The sequence below is a fragment of the Taudactylus pleione genome, unplaced genomic scaffold (genome assembly GCF_031769625.1).
Source record: "Taudactylus pleione unplaced genomic scaffold, aTauple2 ptg001915l, whole genome shotgun sequence".
Classification (NCBI taxonomy): Eukaryota; Metazoa; Chordata; class Amphibia; order Anura; family Myobatrachidae; genus Taudactylus; species Taudactylus pleione.
Window position 1 is genome coordinate 412143 of NW_028286312.1, and position 16508 is coordinate 428650.

The 16508-nt window shown below is 43.2% G+C and overlaps 1 protein-coding gene across 1 annotated transcript in view; it reads left to right on the forward strand.

Annotated features, from left to right (window-relative positions):
- The window catches only part of EGFLAM (EGF like, fibronectin type III and laminin G domains), a 212585-nt gene that overhangs the window by 113697 nt on the left and 82380 nt on the right, over positions 1 to 16508 (forward strand). The window contains exon 8 of the mRNA XM_088465218.1: positions 5246 to 5361. Coding sequence (XP_088321344.1) covers positions 5246 to 5361 — 116 coding nt within the window. The remainder of the gene's footprint in view (positions 1 to 5245; positions 5362 to 16508) is intronic.

A 16508-nucleotide genomic window follows, 5' to 3' on the forward strand; every position in this document is an offset into this window, starting at 1 on the left:
GCCCGTTTTGACCTTTAAGCACGCCTGCGATCGGATCTCCACTCCCCGTTTTCAAGCACCTTCCCCTGTTACCACCCACATACACCTCCTTCTGTCACTCAAAATAGCAGACATTCGCTATTTTGCGAACAAACGATTTTCGGCCGCACTGACTGGTTCGCGCATGCGTATTACAATCCGTACGCATGCGCAGTTGTGCGAACATCGCACAGTGCGAACGAGCGGCCACTTACGAGCGGCTCTGAATCAGGCCCAAAGTGTGTAAAATTGATGGACCACGCTTTTGGGTGATTGGGGAGTTAAAAGATACCTTTTGAAGAATCAGTAGTCACTCTTTTCTGTGAGTGGGGTACGCACTGTTTGTGTGGAGGGGTGTTTTACACACTTTGTTCCACACACCCTGTTTCCATCTTTCAAACATTGCATAGAAGAGTACTATTGTGGAACTACATGTTTCAGCAGGTCCTGGCTGCCAGTAAGTACTGGTGCTTGTAGTTCCACAAATAGTATTTTCTAAGTAGAAATAGCACAATTAGTTATTTAATATGTAGCCAATGCCATCTTCAGATAACGTTAGCTATTGGAGACAAGCTCTGACAAGGTAAGCCTCTCAGAGCTTGTTACATAGCCCATTTCGCTGCCCCTATTGAGAACTTTGGGGATGTTGGTACTTTAGTAAATGCAGAAGATATCGCAGATTATGGGGCATATTCATTAATCAGTGCTAGTTTAATATCCAACTCGCTGCGAATACTGTAGCTGCGGTGGATACTAAGACACTGTAGCAGTGAAACTTAGCACTGACTAGTCTGACTCGCACGCACAACCGACCAATATGCCGGTCACAGGGACCAGCCACGATGACTTCAAAGCTGGTTCTTCTGGCCAGACATAGCGGCCGGCCGATTGGGAAGTGTGTATGCACAAGGTCGTTTGTACATAACCTTGCCAAATCATTAGATCATCGGCCGATCCACTGATTTGTCGCTCGGTGTGTACTTCACACAAGCCCTACATACTGTAAATAGCACAATTAGCAACTATTCCCGTGTGACACAAAGATTCATACGGACATTTATATAACATAGGGAAGGCTGCAGTGGGCACAGAGAACATCAATAGACCATCGCTGCTGTCTGGTGAGCTCTGAAAATTACAGCGCTAAGCCCACTCCCACTGATTGACAAAGGCTGGGACAAAGGACCTCATTCAGAGTCGGTCGAAGCGGCCGCACGGTCGTACGGGAAAAGGGGCCGGATATTCAAATGATTCCCTCGCAAGTTGCGTCCCTAAGTTCGGATCGGTAGCTGGCCGACCAAGGGGAGGAAGCGGTCGGAATTCAAAAAAATACGCCCCCTTCTCGTACGCATTGCACGTCATCTCCGGGCATATAAGGATTAATCGAGACCATCGGGAACCATCGGCACTGGTCGTAGAGCTTAAGGTTGACCATACCCTCTCTTAAGCTCTACGATCATGTCAGTGTAAAAACCTCCCATGTCACATGTGCCATGACGCTACTTTGTTAATTATGCAATCCCATAACCCGTATGCACTCCCATAAAACGCTGTTCACATAATTAGGCACGCCTGTGTTCGGATCTCCACTCCCCCGTTTTCAAGCACCTGCCCCTGTTACCACCCACAAATGCCTCATTCTGTCACTCAAACTACCGACCTGGCTGTGTTCAAGGAGAGAGAATTTTCTGATCGTAGCGGCTTGTTTGCGCACGCGCATTGCGAACTTTCTGCATGCGCAGTATAGCGAACATCGGTGGCGTACGACCGTGCGGCCGCAACGACCGACTCTGAATGAGGTCCTATATCTTCTCCAGTATTAGGAAATATTGGATGGAAAATCCTTTTACCATGCCGCTGGCTGTGGAGGAAGAGTGCGGGACTGACCACCAGGAAGTAAATTCGTGGAAGCTACAAATGATTAAGGATAAGTTAAAATATATTTATAGTGTCCTTTTAAACAAGTGGTGTTTTCATCTGTCAGGTACAGTTAGACCACTAAGATTATCTGCAGGCAGTCACAAATAAGTCCCAAATTGAAAATAAATAACACAGCTTTGTACAATTTCTTTTTACAAGGACAAATAAAAATGAGGTGTTAGAGTCCTTGCTGCAATTCATTATTCAGCCACCTTCATAAAATACTCCAGCACCACAAAGCAAATGTCCTATTTACACTCTAGAAAGGGAAGATGCAGGCATGCGTGGCCTCTGAATGTCTGCAAATTAAATCATACAAAACTTTCGGTACATTTGCTCAAGGCTGTGATGAGTTTATCACGGAAGAGCGCGATTATTAAAAATGTGATCCCTGAAGATTCTGTAACATGTAGTATTGTGTTTCCCATGAGACTGATTTTCATTTCAAGAGAAAAGGTAGAAGACATTACTGTGTTTGGGGACTGGTGAAGCTCCCCAGTGACACTTGTTATTTCAGGCACCGCAAACAGTACAGGGAATAGAAAATAAAAGCTAAAGAAACAAAAAATAAGCTTTCAGCTGTGCTTTGTACTTTTCTAAAGTTTCTCCTATAAGTTTTATCTGAAAAGCCAACTTTCTACCAGTGTCACTGTCATAATAATATAACACACCCTGCACCAGGGCCATATGAAGGGCCCTAAAGGCCTCTAGTTAAAAATGATCAGGGGCCCATTGTGAGGAGAGAAGGAGGTGTGGCCAGTGCTGTGTGGGTGTGACCAGTGCTGTGTGGGTGTGGCTTTTGCCATACTTACCGACAGGCGTCGATATCCTAACCTAGTCGGAATGCCAGTGTTGGGATTCTGAGTGCTGGGATCCCGAGAGCCGGCATCCCATAGAAGAAGCCACTGTAAAAAATGGTGCTGACATTTTCCAGGAAGTATGGAGGGAGGGGGGCGCATGGGAATTACACACGTGCCCCATCCTCTATTAAACTATATATAATTGATTGACATTTTGTAATTAAAGTTGTATCATACAGCAGCGCTGTATCTGGACGGCAGTGCGCCCTGTGCAGCACTGCCACCCCTCGCGCTCTCACTCTGCCCCCCTCCTCCCCCTGAGCGCTTACCTTTCCTTCCAGGGGGTGGAGAGCGGGCGGGATCCTGTGCCGACTTTCTTGTACGCCGCACACCACTGCCGGAGGTCTCTTCCTGCAGACCTCCGGCGCCAGGAAGTGTGTACGGCCGGTGCCGCTGGAGGATTCCGCCCTGTGCAGAGGCACCAGCCGCAACACCCTCCCTATGGCCCTCTCATACAGTACTTGCCTACTTTCCCAGAAGGTGGAGGAGACTCACGATTTCTCGGGCTGTCCCTTGTACCACCGTACCTCCGGAAGAGTATCAATCTCCCGTATCTGCTAGTGAAGTGGGCTGGATTGGGAGATAATTGCCGGGAATCGCAGGTCCGCAGAGTGGGGCAAAAATGCCATGATGAATCACATCATTTATCTCTTCCCCCTCCCCACGGACCCACAATTTTCAGCATTTTGTCGTGGCCTAATGATGTGAGAGTCCGACCACGTCCACTAAAGTGGTCAACTGCGTCCCGGGGAGGAAAAACCAAAGTAGGGAAGTATGAGTTGTATTACCACCTTGGAAAATATTTATATTGAAGTGGTCACCTCCTGTAGTCCTAGCCCCGGACTCTGCGGTAGCCGGTGGCGGCGCATGCGCTGGGACATTATCCCTGTATTTTTTCCTTAAAATACAGGGAGACGTGTGCGTTCGCAGGGACGGAGCTTCATCGCATATATCCCTGTGATATTTTCTAAATTTGCAATGCGAATTTCGTTGGAAATATCACACTACAACCGCATTTTAAATGTGGATTGTAGTAAGTAGAGCCCTTGGTGATTCAGAGGAACAAATTGCGGTGGTACAACGTTCTGTGTTGCTGCGATAAGTTGCTGCGATAAGTGGTGATACAGGGGTCTATTTACTAAGCAGTGTTAGGAGACAGAGTGAAAAGTGATAAGAAAGTGATAAGGTGCCAGCCAATCAGCTCCCAACTGCCATCTCACAGGCTGTGTTTGAAAAATGACAGTTGTGAGCTGATTGGCTGGCTCCTTATCACTTTCTTATCACTTTTCACTCTGTCTCCTAACACTGCTTAGTAAATAGACCCCACAGGCTGTTAGTTATAGCAGGCATGTAGTTGGCCATGAGAAATAATTAGTAACCCATAGCCCTAAATGCCATCAAAACCATTTTAGTTTTATTCTATTGGAAAAATTGCATTGCACTCTAGTATTCATCGTTTTATTTAGATTTTCCTTAAATAGCAAAGCAGCATTTCAAATCTGATATGTGAAATGATATGAAACATTCTCTGTCATTTTATTAGATTTCCTTTAATAGTTATGTTTAAATGTTGATGCAAATGTTCCATTTCTGAGTAATTAAGTGTTTTCAAATCAAACGAGCTTCTGGAAAACCCATGCACTGTGCAATTATAGCTTCTTTTTTGTCTTTCAATCCTTCACAAATATTTGAAAAAGCCCCATGAGTGAGAACAAGGTTATAAATAGTGGGATTTAAATATGAGGAGTGGGCAGGGTGGGGTGATGCCTGCATCGATCAGGCTTTTAAAGCAATCGTTATGTCCTTGCCAAGCACAATGCCTATTATAGATGGTGTAATTGAATTCACTTTCAATGCTCATTGTATTGATCTTAAAAAATCTGAAATGTTTCTCTGTCCCAATATATTTCTGAGTTGCTACTGTACAAAATGTAAAATATGTTTGCAAGAGAAGAGGATATTTACATCCTTTATTGAAAAAAGTGTCACAGCGGGGGAAGCTTCATCCTTAGGGGCGGGGTGGGGTGCTAAGGGGGGGAATTGAATGCTAATTGAGGGCCGCAAAGTTCCTCCGGTGGCACTTCGCAGCCAATGACATTGCTCATTTTCCCTTGCTCCCCATAAGTGCGCAGGGAAATGAGTGATGTTGCTGCTGAATATTGCAGTGACAAATCGCTTAGAATTGAATTCCCAGGATATAGGGGTCTACGTACTAAGCCTTGGATAGAGATAAAGTACCAACCAGTCAGCTCCCTCAGATGCCCATCTGTAGTTGGCAGTGACAGAAGCAGGGTGTGCGGCAGCATTCTGCTGGGACTTTTGGTGTGGGGATGGAAAAAAGGTGGTCACCAACCACTTTGTTTTTCAGAGTACATTTCACGGTGTAGACCAATAATACATTGTGCATCATAATTCATTCTATGTAAGTTGTTTATCTTTCCTTCCAGGCACAGATGAGTTGGGATCTGGAAGTGATGTTCATGGTTACATTACAGACCCTAAAATAGGTGACGACGATGGATATGACATCGATGATTCGGATTATGATATCTATATAGATGACGTAAGTAAATTGTGCCATGTGTTCCAGTTTTCATTTATTCACTTTAAAAAACCCTAACAAGTCACATCTTGGTGCTCTCCCTAAAAAAGACAATGACAGGGATTCAATTAGGTGTGAGTTTGCAAAAGGCGTTAAACTCGCACCTAATTGAATTCCCCCCGATGTCGCATTTGGGACGATGTTGTATCTCTGGGTAGGCACCTTCCAACTAGATTCTAGAACAGCCAAATGGGCAGTGAATCATTTTAAATAGCAATATATTTTGTATAGCATATTTTCTTTATATATCTATATACTGCACTGTGCAATATATTTGGCACAATATAAATGATAATCAGTTACAAGGACACCTTGCATCCTGGGCGGCAGCACCATTCACGCATTCCTAGATATGGCCCTTTGGGTATGTTCTCAGTGGTGCGCATCACGCGTTTCAGGGATGTAATTTACTAAATAGCTGGTATGTGTTGTGGAAGTTCCAGGACATCCTTACAGGGCAATACAGTAAAGGCACAGATCACTGAGATGGTCTTCAACCTTAGCCTGCAGGGACTAATCCCAAACTGACAGGCCCCTACTGGGAAGATGAGCATGGACAAGATTCCAAGGCCGCGTTCTCATCCCATTTTGTACAGCTGAATGTAGAAGAGATACTGGGGGAGTGCATATAAAGCTTTCTTTCCAAACAGGATGACAGAATAGAGACGGAGGAAATCATGTCCATCTCTATTCAGCTTCTAAACCTAAACAGAGAAAAAACAGTAATGACTGACACCATTGTACACATAGCCTTACAGTAATGACTGACACCCTTGTGCACATAGTATTACAGTAATGACTGACACCATTGTGCACATAGTATTACAGTAATGACTGACACACTTGTGTACATAGCCTTACAGTAATGACTGACACCATTGTGCACATAGCCTTACAGTAATGACTGACACCATTGTGCACATAGTATTACAGTAATGACTGACACCATTGTGCACAGAGCCTTACAGTAATGACTGACACCATTGTGCACATAGCCTTACAGTAATGGCTGACACCATTGTGTACATAGCCTTACAGTAATGACTGACACCCTTGTGCACATAGTATTACAGTAATGACTGACACCATTGTGTACATAGCCTTACAGTAATGACTGACACCATTGTGCACATAGCATTACAGTAATGACTGACACCATTGTGCACATAGCATTACAGTAATGACTGACACCCTTGTGCACATAGTATTACAGTAATGACTGACACCATTGTGTACATAGCCTTACAGTAATGACTGACACCATTGTGCACATAGTATTACAGTAATGACTGACACACTTGTGTACATAGCCTTACAGTAATGACTGACACCATTGTGCACATAGTATTACAGTAATGACTGACACACTTGTGTACATAGCCTTACAGTAATGACTGACACCATTGTGCACATAGCCTTACAGTAATGACTGACACCATTGTACACATAGCCTTACAGTAATGACTGACACCATTGTGCACATAGCATTACAGTAATGACTGACACCATTGTGTACATAGCCTTACAGTAATGACTGACACCATTGTGCACATAGCCTTACAGTAATGACTGACACCATTGTGCACATAGCATTACAGTAATGACTGACACCCTTGTGCACATAGCCTTACAGTAATGACTGACACCATTGTGCACATAGTATTACAGTAATGACTGACACCATTGTGCACATAGCATTACAGTAATGACTGACACCATTGTGCACATAGTATTACAGTAATGACTGACACACTTGTGTACATAGCCTTACAGTAATGACTGACACCATTGTGCACATAGTATTACAGTAATGACTGACACCATTGTGTACATAGCCTTACAGTAATGACTGACACCATTGTGCACATAGTATTACAGTAATGACTGACACCATTGTGCACATAGCATTACAGTGATGATTGACACCATTGTGCACATAGTATTACAGTAATGACTGACACCATTGTGTACATAGCCTTACAGTAATGACTGACACCATTGTGCACATAGTATTACAGTAATGACTGACACACTTGTGTACATAGCCTTACAGTAATGACTGACACCATTGTGCACATAGTATTACAGTAATGACTGACACACTTGTGTACATAGCCTTACAGTAATGACTGACACCATTGTGCACATAGTATTACAGTAATGACTGACACCATTGTGCACATAGTATTACAGTAATGACTGACACACTTGTGTACATAGCCTTACAGTAATGACTGACACCATTGTGCACATAGTATTACAGTAATGACTGACACACTTGTGTACATAGCCTTACAGTAATGACTGACACCATTGTGCACATAGTATTACAGTAATGACTGATACCATTGTGCACATAGCATTACAGTAATGACTGACACCATTGTGCACATAGCCTTACAGTAATGACTGACACCATTGTGCACATAGTATTACAGTAATGACTGACACCATTGTGCACATAGCCTTGCAGTAATGACTGACACCATTGTGCACATAGCCTTACAGTAATGACTGACACCATTGTGCACATAGCCTTACAGTAATGACTGACACCATTGTGCACATAGCCTTGCAGTAATGACTGACACCATTGTGCACATAGTATTACAGTAATGACTGACACCATTGTGCACAGAGCCGTACAGTAATGACTGACACCATTGTGCACATAGTATTACAGTAATGACTGACACCATTGTGCACATAGCCTTACAGTAATGACTGACACCATTGTGCACATAGCCTTACAGTAATGACTGACACCATTGTGCACATAGCCTTACAGTAATGACTGACACCATTGTGCACATAGCCTTACAGCAATGACTGACACCCTTGTGCACATAGCCTTACAGTAATGACTGACACCATTGTGCACATAGCATTACAGTAATGACTGACACTCTTGTGCACATAGTATTACAGTAATGACTGACACCATTGTGTACATAGCCTTACAGTAATGACTGACACCCTTGTGCACATAGCCTTACAGTAATGACTGACATCATTGTGCACATAGCCTTACAGTAATGACTGACACCATTGTGTACATAGCCTTACAGTAATGACTGACACCCTTGTGAACATAGCCTTACAGTAATGACTGACACCATTGTGCACATAGCCTTACAGTAATGACTGACACCATTGTGTACATAGCCTTACAGTAATGACTGACACCCTTGTACACATAGTATTACAGTAATGACTGACACCATTGTGCACATAGCATTACAGTAATGGCTGACACCATTGTGCACATAGCCTTACAGTAATGACTGACACCATTGTGCACATAGAATTACAGTAATGACTGACACCATTGTGCACATAGCCGTACAGTAATGACTGACACCATTGTGCACATAGCATTACAGTAATGACTGATACCATTGTGCACATAGCCTTACAGTAATGACTGACACTATTGTGCACATAGTATTACAGTAATGACTGACACCATTGTGCACAGAGCCGTACAGTAATGACTGACACCATTGTGTACATAGCCTTACAGTAATGACTGACACCATTGTGTACATAGCCTTACAGTAATGACTGACACCCTTGTGCACATAGCCTTACAGTAATGACTGACACCATTGTGCACATAGCCTTACAGTAATGACTGACACACTTGTGTACATAGCCTTACAGTAATGACTGACACCATTGTGCACATAGTATTACAGTAATGACTGACACACTTGTGTACATAGCCTTACAGTAATGACTGACACCATTGTGCACATAGCCTTACAGTAATGAATGACACCCTTGTGCACATAGCCTTACAGTAATGACTGACACCATTGTGTACATAGCCTTACAGTAATGACTGACACCATTGTGCACATAGTATTACAGTAATGACTGACACACTTGTGTACATAGCCTTACAGTAATGACTGACACCATTGTGCACATAGCATTACAGCAATGACTGACACCCTTGTGCACATAGCCTTACAGTAATGACTGACACCATTGTGCACATAGCATTACAGTAATGACTGACACTCTTGTGCACATAGTATTACAGTAATGACTGACACCATTGTGTACATAGCCTTACAGTAATGACTGACACCCTTGTGCACATAGCCTTACAGTAATGACTGACATCATTGTGCACATAGCCTTACAGTAATGACTGACACCATTGTGTACATAGCCTTACAGTAATGACTGACACCATTGTGCACATAGTATTACAGTAATGACTGACACACTTGTGTACATAGCCTTACAGTAATGACTGACACCATTGTGCACATAGTATTACAGTAATGACTGACACACTTGTGTACATAGCCTTATAGTAATGACTGACACCATTGTGCACATAGTATTACAGTAATGACTGACACCATTGTGCACATAGCATTACAGTAATGACTGACACCATTGTGCACATAGTATTACAGTAATGACCAGGGCCGAAACTAGGATTTTTGTCACCAGGGGCAACACAGTAATTTGGCGCCCCCCATGTAATTCCCCCTGCAGTAGTGCCCATATTGTAATGCCCCCATAGTAATGCCCATATGTTAATACCCTCATAGTAATGTAGTAATGCCCCTGTAGTGCCCACCATACAGTAATGCCCCTGTAGTGCCCATGCTCCCATATTAATGCCCCTGTAGTGCCCATGCTTTCATAGTAATGCCCCTGTAGTGCCCATGCTCTCATAGTAGTGCCACTGTATTGCCCATGCCCCCATAGTAATATCCCTGTAGTGCCTTTACAGTAATGCCCCTGTAGTGCTCATGCCCCCACAGTAATGCCCCTGTGGTAATGCCCCTGTAGTGCCCATGCCCCAATAGTAATGCCCCTGTAGTGCTCATGCCCCATTATTAATGCCCCTTATTGCCTATGCCCCCATAGTAATGCCCCTGTGGTAATGCCCCTGCCCCCATAATAATGCCCCTGTAGTGCAGCTTATTAAAAAAAAAAATACTTACCTTGAACCCCGCTCCTGCATCCAGCGTCGCGTCCGGTCCGCCGGCTGCTCCTTGGAACTATGGGGGAGATGTCATGACGTCTCCCCCATAGTGCCCGTGGGGAGAGCCGGAAGCTGGAGTTCGGGAGAGAACTCCAGCCTCCGGCTCCGGCTACACCGCGTCGCTGCAGAGAAGGAGCCGGGCGCCCGCTGGTAATAAATATTACCAGCGGACGTCCGGCTTGGAGCCTCTCTGCAGCGCCGGGCTGGAGGTCACTGGCACCAGGTACAGCGGCTCACCCGGTGCACGTGCACCTCCAGCCCCCCCCTAGTTGCGGCCCTGTAATGACTGACACCATTGTGTACATAGCCTTACAGTAATGACTGACACCATTGTGCACATAGCCTTACAGTAATGACTGACACCATTGTGCACATAGCCTTACAGTAATGACTGACACACTTGTGCATATAGCCTTACAGTAATGACTGACACCATTGTGCACATAGCCTTACAGTAATGACTGACACCATTGTGCACATAGCATTACAGTAATGACTGACACCATTGTGCACATAGTATTACAGTAATGACTGACACCATTGTGCACATAGCCTTACAGTAGTGACTGACACTATTGTGCACATAGCCTTACAGTAATGACTGACACCATTGTTCACATAGCCTTACAGTAATGACTGACACCATTGTGCACATAGCCTTACAGTAATGACTGACACCATTGTGTACATAGCATTACAGTAATAACTGACACCATTGGGGATATAGTATTACAGTAATGACTGACACCCTTGTGCACATAGCATTACAGTGATGACTGACACCATTGTACACATAGCCGTACAGTAATTACTGACACCATTGTGTACATAGCCTTACAGTAATGACTGACACCATTGTGCACATAGCCTTACAGTAATGACTGATACCATTGTGCACATAGCCTTACAGTAATGACTGACACCATTGTGTACATAGCCTTACAGTAATGACTGACACCATTGTGTACATAGCCTTACAGTAATGACTGACACCCTTGTGCACATAGCCTTACAGTAATGACTGACATCATTGTGCACATAGCCTTACAGTAATGACTGACACCATTGTGCACATAGCCTTACAGTAATGACTGATACCCTTGTACACATAGTATTACAGTAATGACTGACACCCTTGTGCACATATTATTACAGTAATGACTGACACCATTATGCACAGAGCCGTACAGTAATGACTGACACCATTGTGCACATAGTATTACAGTAATGACTGACACCATTGTGTACATAGCCTTACAGTAATGACTGACACCATTGTGTACATAGCCTTACAGTAATGACTGACACCCTTGTGCACATAGTATTACAGTAATGACTGACACCATTGTGTACATAGCCTTACAGTAATGACTGACACCATTGTGCACATAGCCTTACAGTAATGACTGACACCATTGTGTACATAGCCTTACAGTAATGACTGACACCATTGTGCACATAGCCTTACAGTAATGACTGACACCATTGTGCACATAGCCTTACAGTAATGACTGACACCATTGTGCACATAGTATTACAGTAATGACTGACAACCTTGTGCACATAGTATTACAGTAATGACTGACACCATTGTGTACATAGCCTTACAGTAATGACTGACACCATTGTGCACATAGCATTACAGTAATGACTGACACCATTGTGCACATAGCCTTACAGTAATGACTGACACCATTGTGTACATAGCCTTACAGTAATGACTGACACCATTGTACACATAGCCTTTCAGTAATGACTGACACCATTGTGCACATAGTATTACAGTAATGACTGACACCCTTGTGCACATAGTATTACAGTAATGACTGACACCATTGTGCACATGGCATTACAGTAATGACTGACACCATTGTGCACATAGCATTACAGTAATGACTGACACCCTTGTACACATAGTATTACAGTAATGACTGACACCATTGTGCACATAGCCTTTTAGTAATGACTGACACCATTGTGCACATAGCCTTACAGTAATGACTGACACCATTGTGCACATAGCCTTACAGTAATGACTGACACCATTGTGCACATAGCCTTTCAGTAATGACTGACACCATTGTGCACATAGCCTTACAGTAATGACTGACACCATTGTGCACACAGTATTACAGTAATGACTGACACCCTTGTGCACATAGCCTTACAGTAATGACTGACACCCTTGTGCACATAGTATTACAGTAATGACTGACACCCTTGTGCACATAGCCTTACAGTAATGACTGACACCATTGTGCACATAGCCTTACAGTAATGACTGACACCCTTGTGCACATAGCATTACAGTAATGACTGACACCATTGTGCACATAGCATTACAGTAATGACTGACACCCTTGTGCACATAGCCTTACAGTAATGACTGACACCCTTGTGCACAGAGTATTACAGTAATGACTGACACCATTGTGTACATAGCCTTACAGTAATGACTGACACCCTTGTGCACATAGTATTACAGTAATGACTGACACCCTTGTGCACATAGCCTTACAGTAATGACTGACACCCTTGTGCACATAGCCTTACAGTAATGACTGACACCATTGTGCACATAGTATTACAGTAATGACTGACACCATTGTGTACATAGCCTTACAGTAATGACTGACACCCTTGTGCACATAGTATTACAGTAATGACTGACACCCTTGTGCACATAGCCTTACAGTAATGACTGACACCCTTGTGCACATAGCCTTACAGTAATGACTGACACCATTGTGCACATAGTATTACAGTAATGACTGACACCCTTGTGCACATGGCATTACAGTAATGACTGACACCCTTGTGCACATAGCCTTACAGTAATGACTGACACCCTTGTGCACATAGTATTACAGTAATGACTGACACCCTTGTGCACATAGCCTTACAGTAATGACTGACACCATTGTGCACATAGCCTTACAGTAATGACTGACACCATTGTGCACATAGCCTTACAGTAATGACTGACACCATTGTGCACATAGCATTACAGTAATGACTGACACCCTTGTGCACATAGCCTTACAGTAATGACTGACACCCTTGTGCACATAGCCTTACAGTAATGACTGACACCATTGGGGATATAGTATTACAGTAATGACTGACACCATTGTGTACATAGCCTTACAGTAATGACTGACACCATTGTGTACATAGCATTACAGTAATAACTGACACCATTGGGGATATAGTATTACAGTAATGACTGACACCATTGTGTACATAGCCTTACAGTAATGACTGACACCATTGTGCACATAGTATTACAGTAATGACTGACACCATTGTGCACTTAGCCTTACAGTAATGACTGACACCATTGTGCACATAGCCTTACAGTAATGACTGACACCATTGTGCACATATATACACAGGCATGTAGATATACATACATACATACATACATATATACACATACAAATGTAGAAAATAGAGTCGCTGATTGTCCAAGTTTATTTAAAACACCATTTTTAGATTGCAGCTATTAAAATATCATTGCCTGCCGGCACAAATCAGAGCATATAATCCACATAAAATTACAAACTTTATACGGTTACATAGATAATACACATTTTATATTTTGAGTAATACACTTAAGCCTCAATATATCATTTCATTAATCTCTGTTCATAGAACAATTTAACAACAATATTAAAAACCTGAAATCACTCATCAAACAGGTTCAGCTCTATGTATGGCTCTGGTGTTTTTTAGAACCTTATAATATGACTATATTGCTGACTATCACTTAGAAAATAGGCAGTTTAATCTCTGCTTAGTATACTTTTCCATCAAGTTGTACTACTGATAGAAATGTATTTAATAGTAAAACTATTCTATTATGTATCCACGTGAAGATATTACTTTTCCCATATGCCACAAACAGTGTTCTCCAGCTGGTCAGTTCTTAATTAGGCTGTAACAAGAAATAGCAGAAAAAATGTTTCCACAGCTTTGCAGTATAAATGTTATTTTGCAAGTTTGTAGCAAACAAATAGCAGAAAAAGAATCCACAGTCTTGTATTTAGATGTTAATATGCATCCATATATATAAAGGGATTTCCAGATCTATCTATCAGCACTTATCTCCCAGTAATTCAGTCTTTTACCTGGAATGTATATAGAAATAGACAATGATAAAGTTTAATTCTATTATATTCAATTGCCGTTAATTAGTATCCCAGCAACTTACTGCCCTTTAGTACTCCGTCCTTAGCATGTGGATCATAAATTAGCGTTTTTAGGATCCAATGATCCAGTCCTCTGTGTGTCAGTAAAGCTGGGCATACACGTCCAGATAACATGCATGCCAGCCCACAGATGTCCGCGGCATTCACTGTGAGATATCTCAGTGTATTAGCCCCGACATCTGCGCTCCGCCCCCGGGGGAGGAGACATTTCCCTGTTCCTTCCAGGGCTGTCTCTTCCATTGGGCTTGCTGGGCAGTTGCCCAAGGGCCTGAAACTTCAAGGGGCCCGCCAACCCGCCCCCCCTGCAGCTGCGGACAGTTGGTAAATTTTTTATATTTTTAAAAGCACTGTATTCCATATCATAGTATGATATGGCATTATTGCAACAATAAGCCCCGTCATACTGAGATTTTGTCATGTTATAATTATAGGATTGCGCAGTTATTTGATATTATTGCAGCAATAAGCCCCGGGGCAGTGTGAGAGACATGACTGCTCATACATGGCAGCCTATCTCCAGTGCTGCAGATGCTGTGGGATATTGATTTACTTGGGGGGATCTAAAGGTTTAATTTTATTGACCACTTAATTTTTTCCCGTGAATGGGTGGGTAGGGGCCCCAGTGCATTGCTTTGCCCAGGGCCCACACTGCTGTTAAGACAGCCCTGGTTCCTTCCATGGGAAGGAACACAGGAAATGTCTGTCTGTCAGCCGCGGCTGGGCATACACAGCCCGATGCTGCCAACAGTTTACCTCTAAATATCGCATCGGACGGGCATGCTGGACAATCCGGCATGCCCGGGGATATAGGGAAATCCAAGCGCTTAAAGAGCACACTGCTATTTAACACATATACCTGCAGCCGTAAGTAACAAAAAGGGGAAAATTGCAACCCCACACAGGAATTATAGACGGAAATACAGCGCTGGTAAACAGATAGATTAATATAAGAATTTAATAATCAAAAAACATAATAACATAGAATGCATGTAAAAAATAAAGAGACAATTGAATCATACAAAAGGAAGAAAATAAAAAAACATGTATAATCAATCTGCGATCAAAAGAGTCTTGAAATGAGAATGCTGAAAAGCTGAACGTATCAAATTGTGCTGTATCCGGAAAGATAAGACAGTCTGTTATGGTGCGTACACACTACACGATATGCTCCCTGAGCGATATCGTGTAGTGTGTCCCCGGCAGGCTGTGCTCAATGTCGTTCATGACATTGAAAACAGCCGCTGAACGATATCATTAATGATTTTGTTCAGCACCGGGCTTTCTCACCCATTCCCCAACATGCAGCAACCTGACGAGGTCGTCAGATTGTGCTGCATGTTCAGGCGATGGACAATGTCGGAAACGACCAGCGGGAGTGCGCATCGCTGGTCATTTCCGACATGAAAGTGCACGATTTGTGCACGGTTACTGAGCGATTGCACGATTACGATGTCGTAATCGTGCAGTCGCTCAGTAATATCGCCCAGTGTGTACCCACCATAAGTCTGTATACAGTGAAAAGTAACAGTTCACAAGCTCTCGGCATAAATTGAAGAAGGTACCTTGTAAATAGCAACAATGTATTCACCGTACCAGTATAGTTGTATCCGTCTGAGGTATCCAAATAGGTGAATCCAAATAGGTGAATCCAAAGATTCTAATTAGGATTTGTCATACTGGCTCTGTCACGAGGGGGACAGGGCTTAAGAGCATAATGCCTGCTCAGGAGTCTGTCAGAGGCAGGGGGGGAGGTTCTGGGTACTCAGAACCCCCCCTGCATGTGCTACTTGTGACAGGGGGGTGGCTAATCAGAGGCACGGAGATGCTGTGTCTTATGGGAGTGTGGCCGAAAGTGGTTGCGTACAAAGACCCTTCACTACTCACAT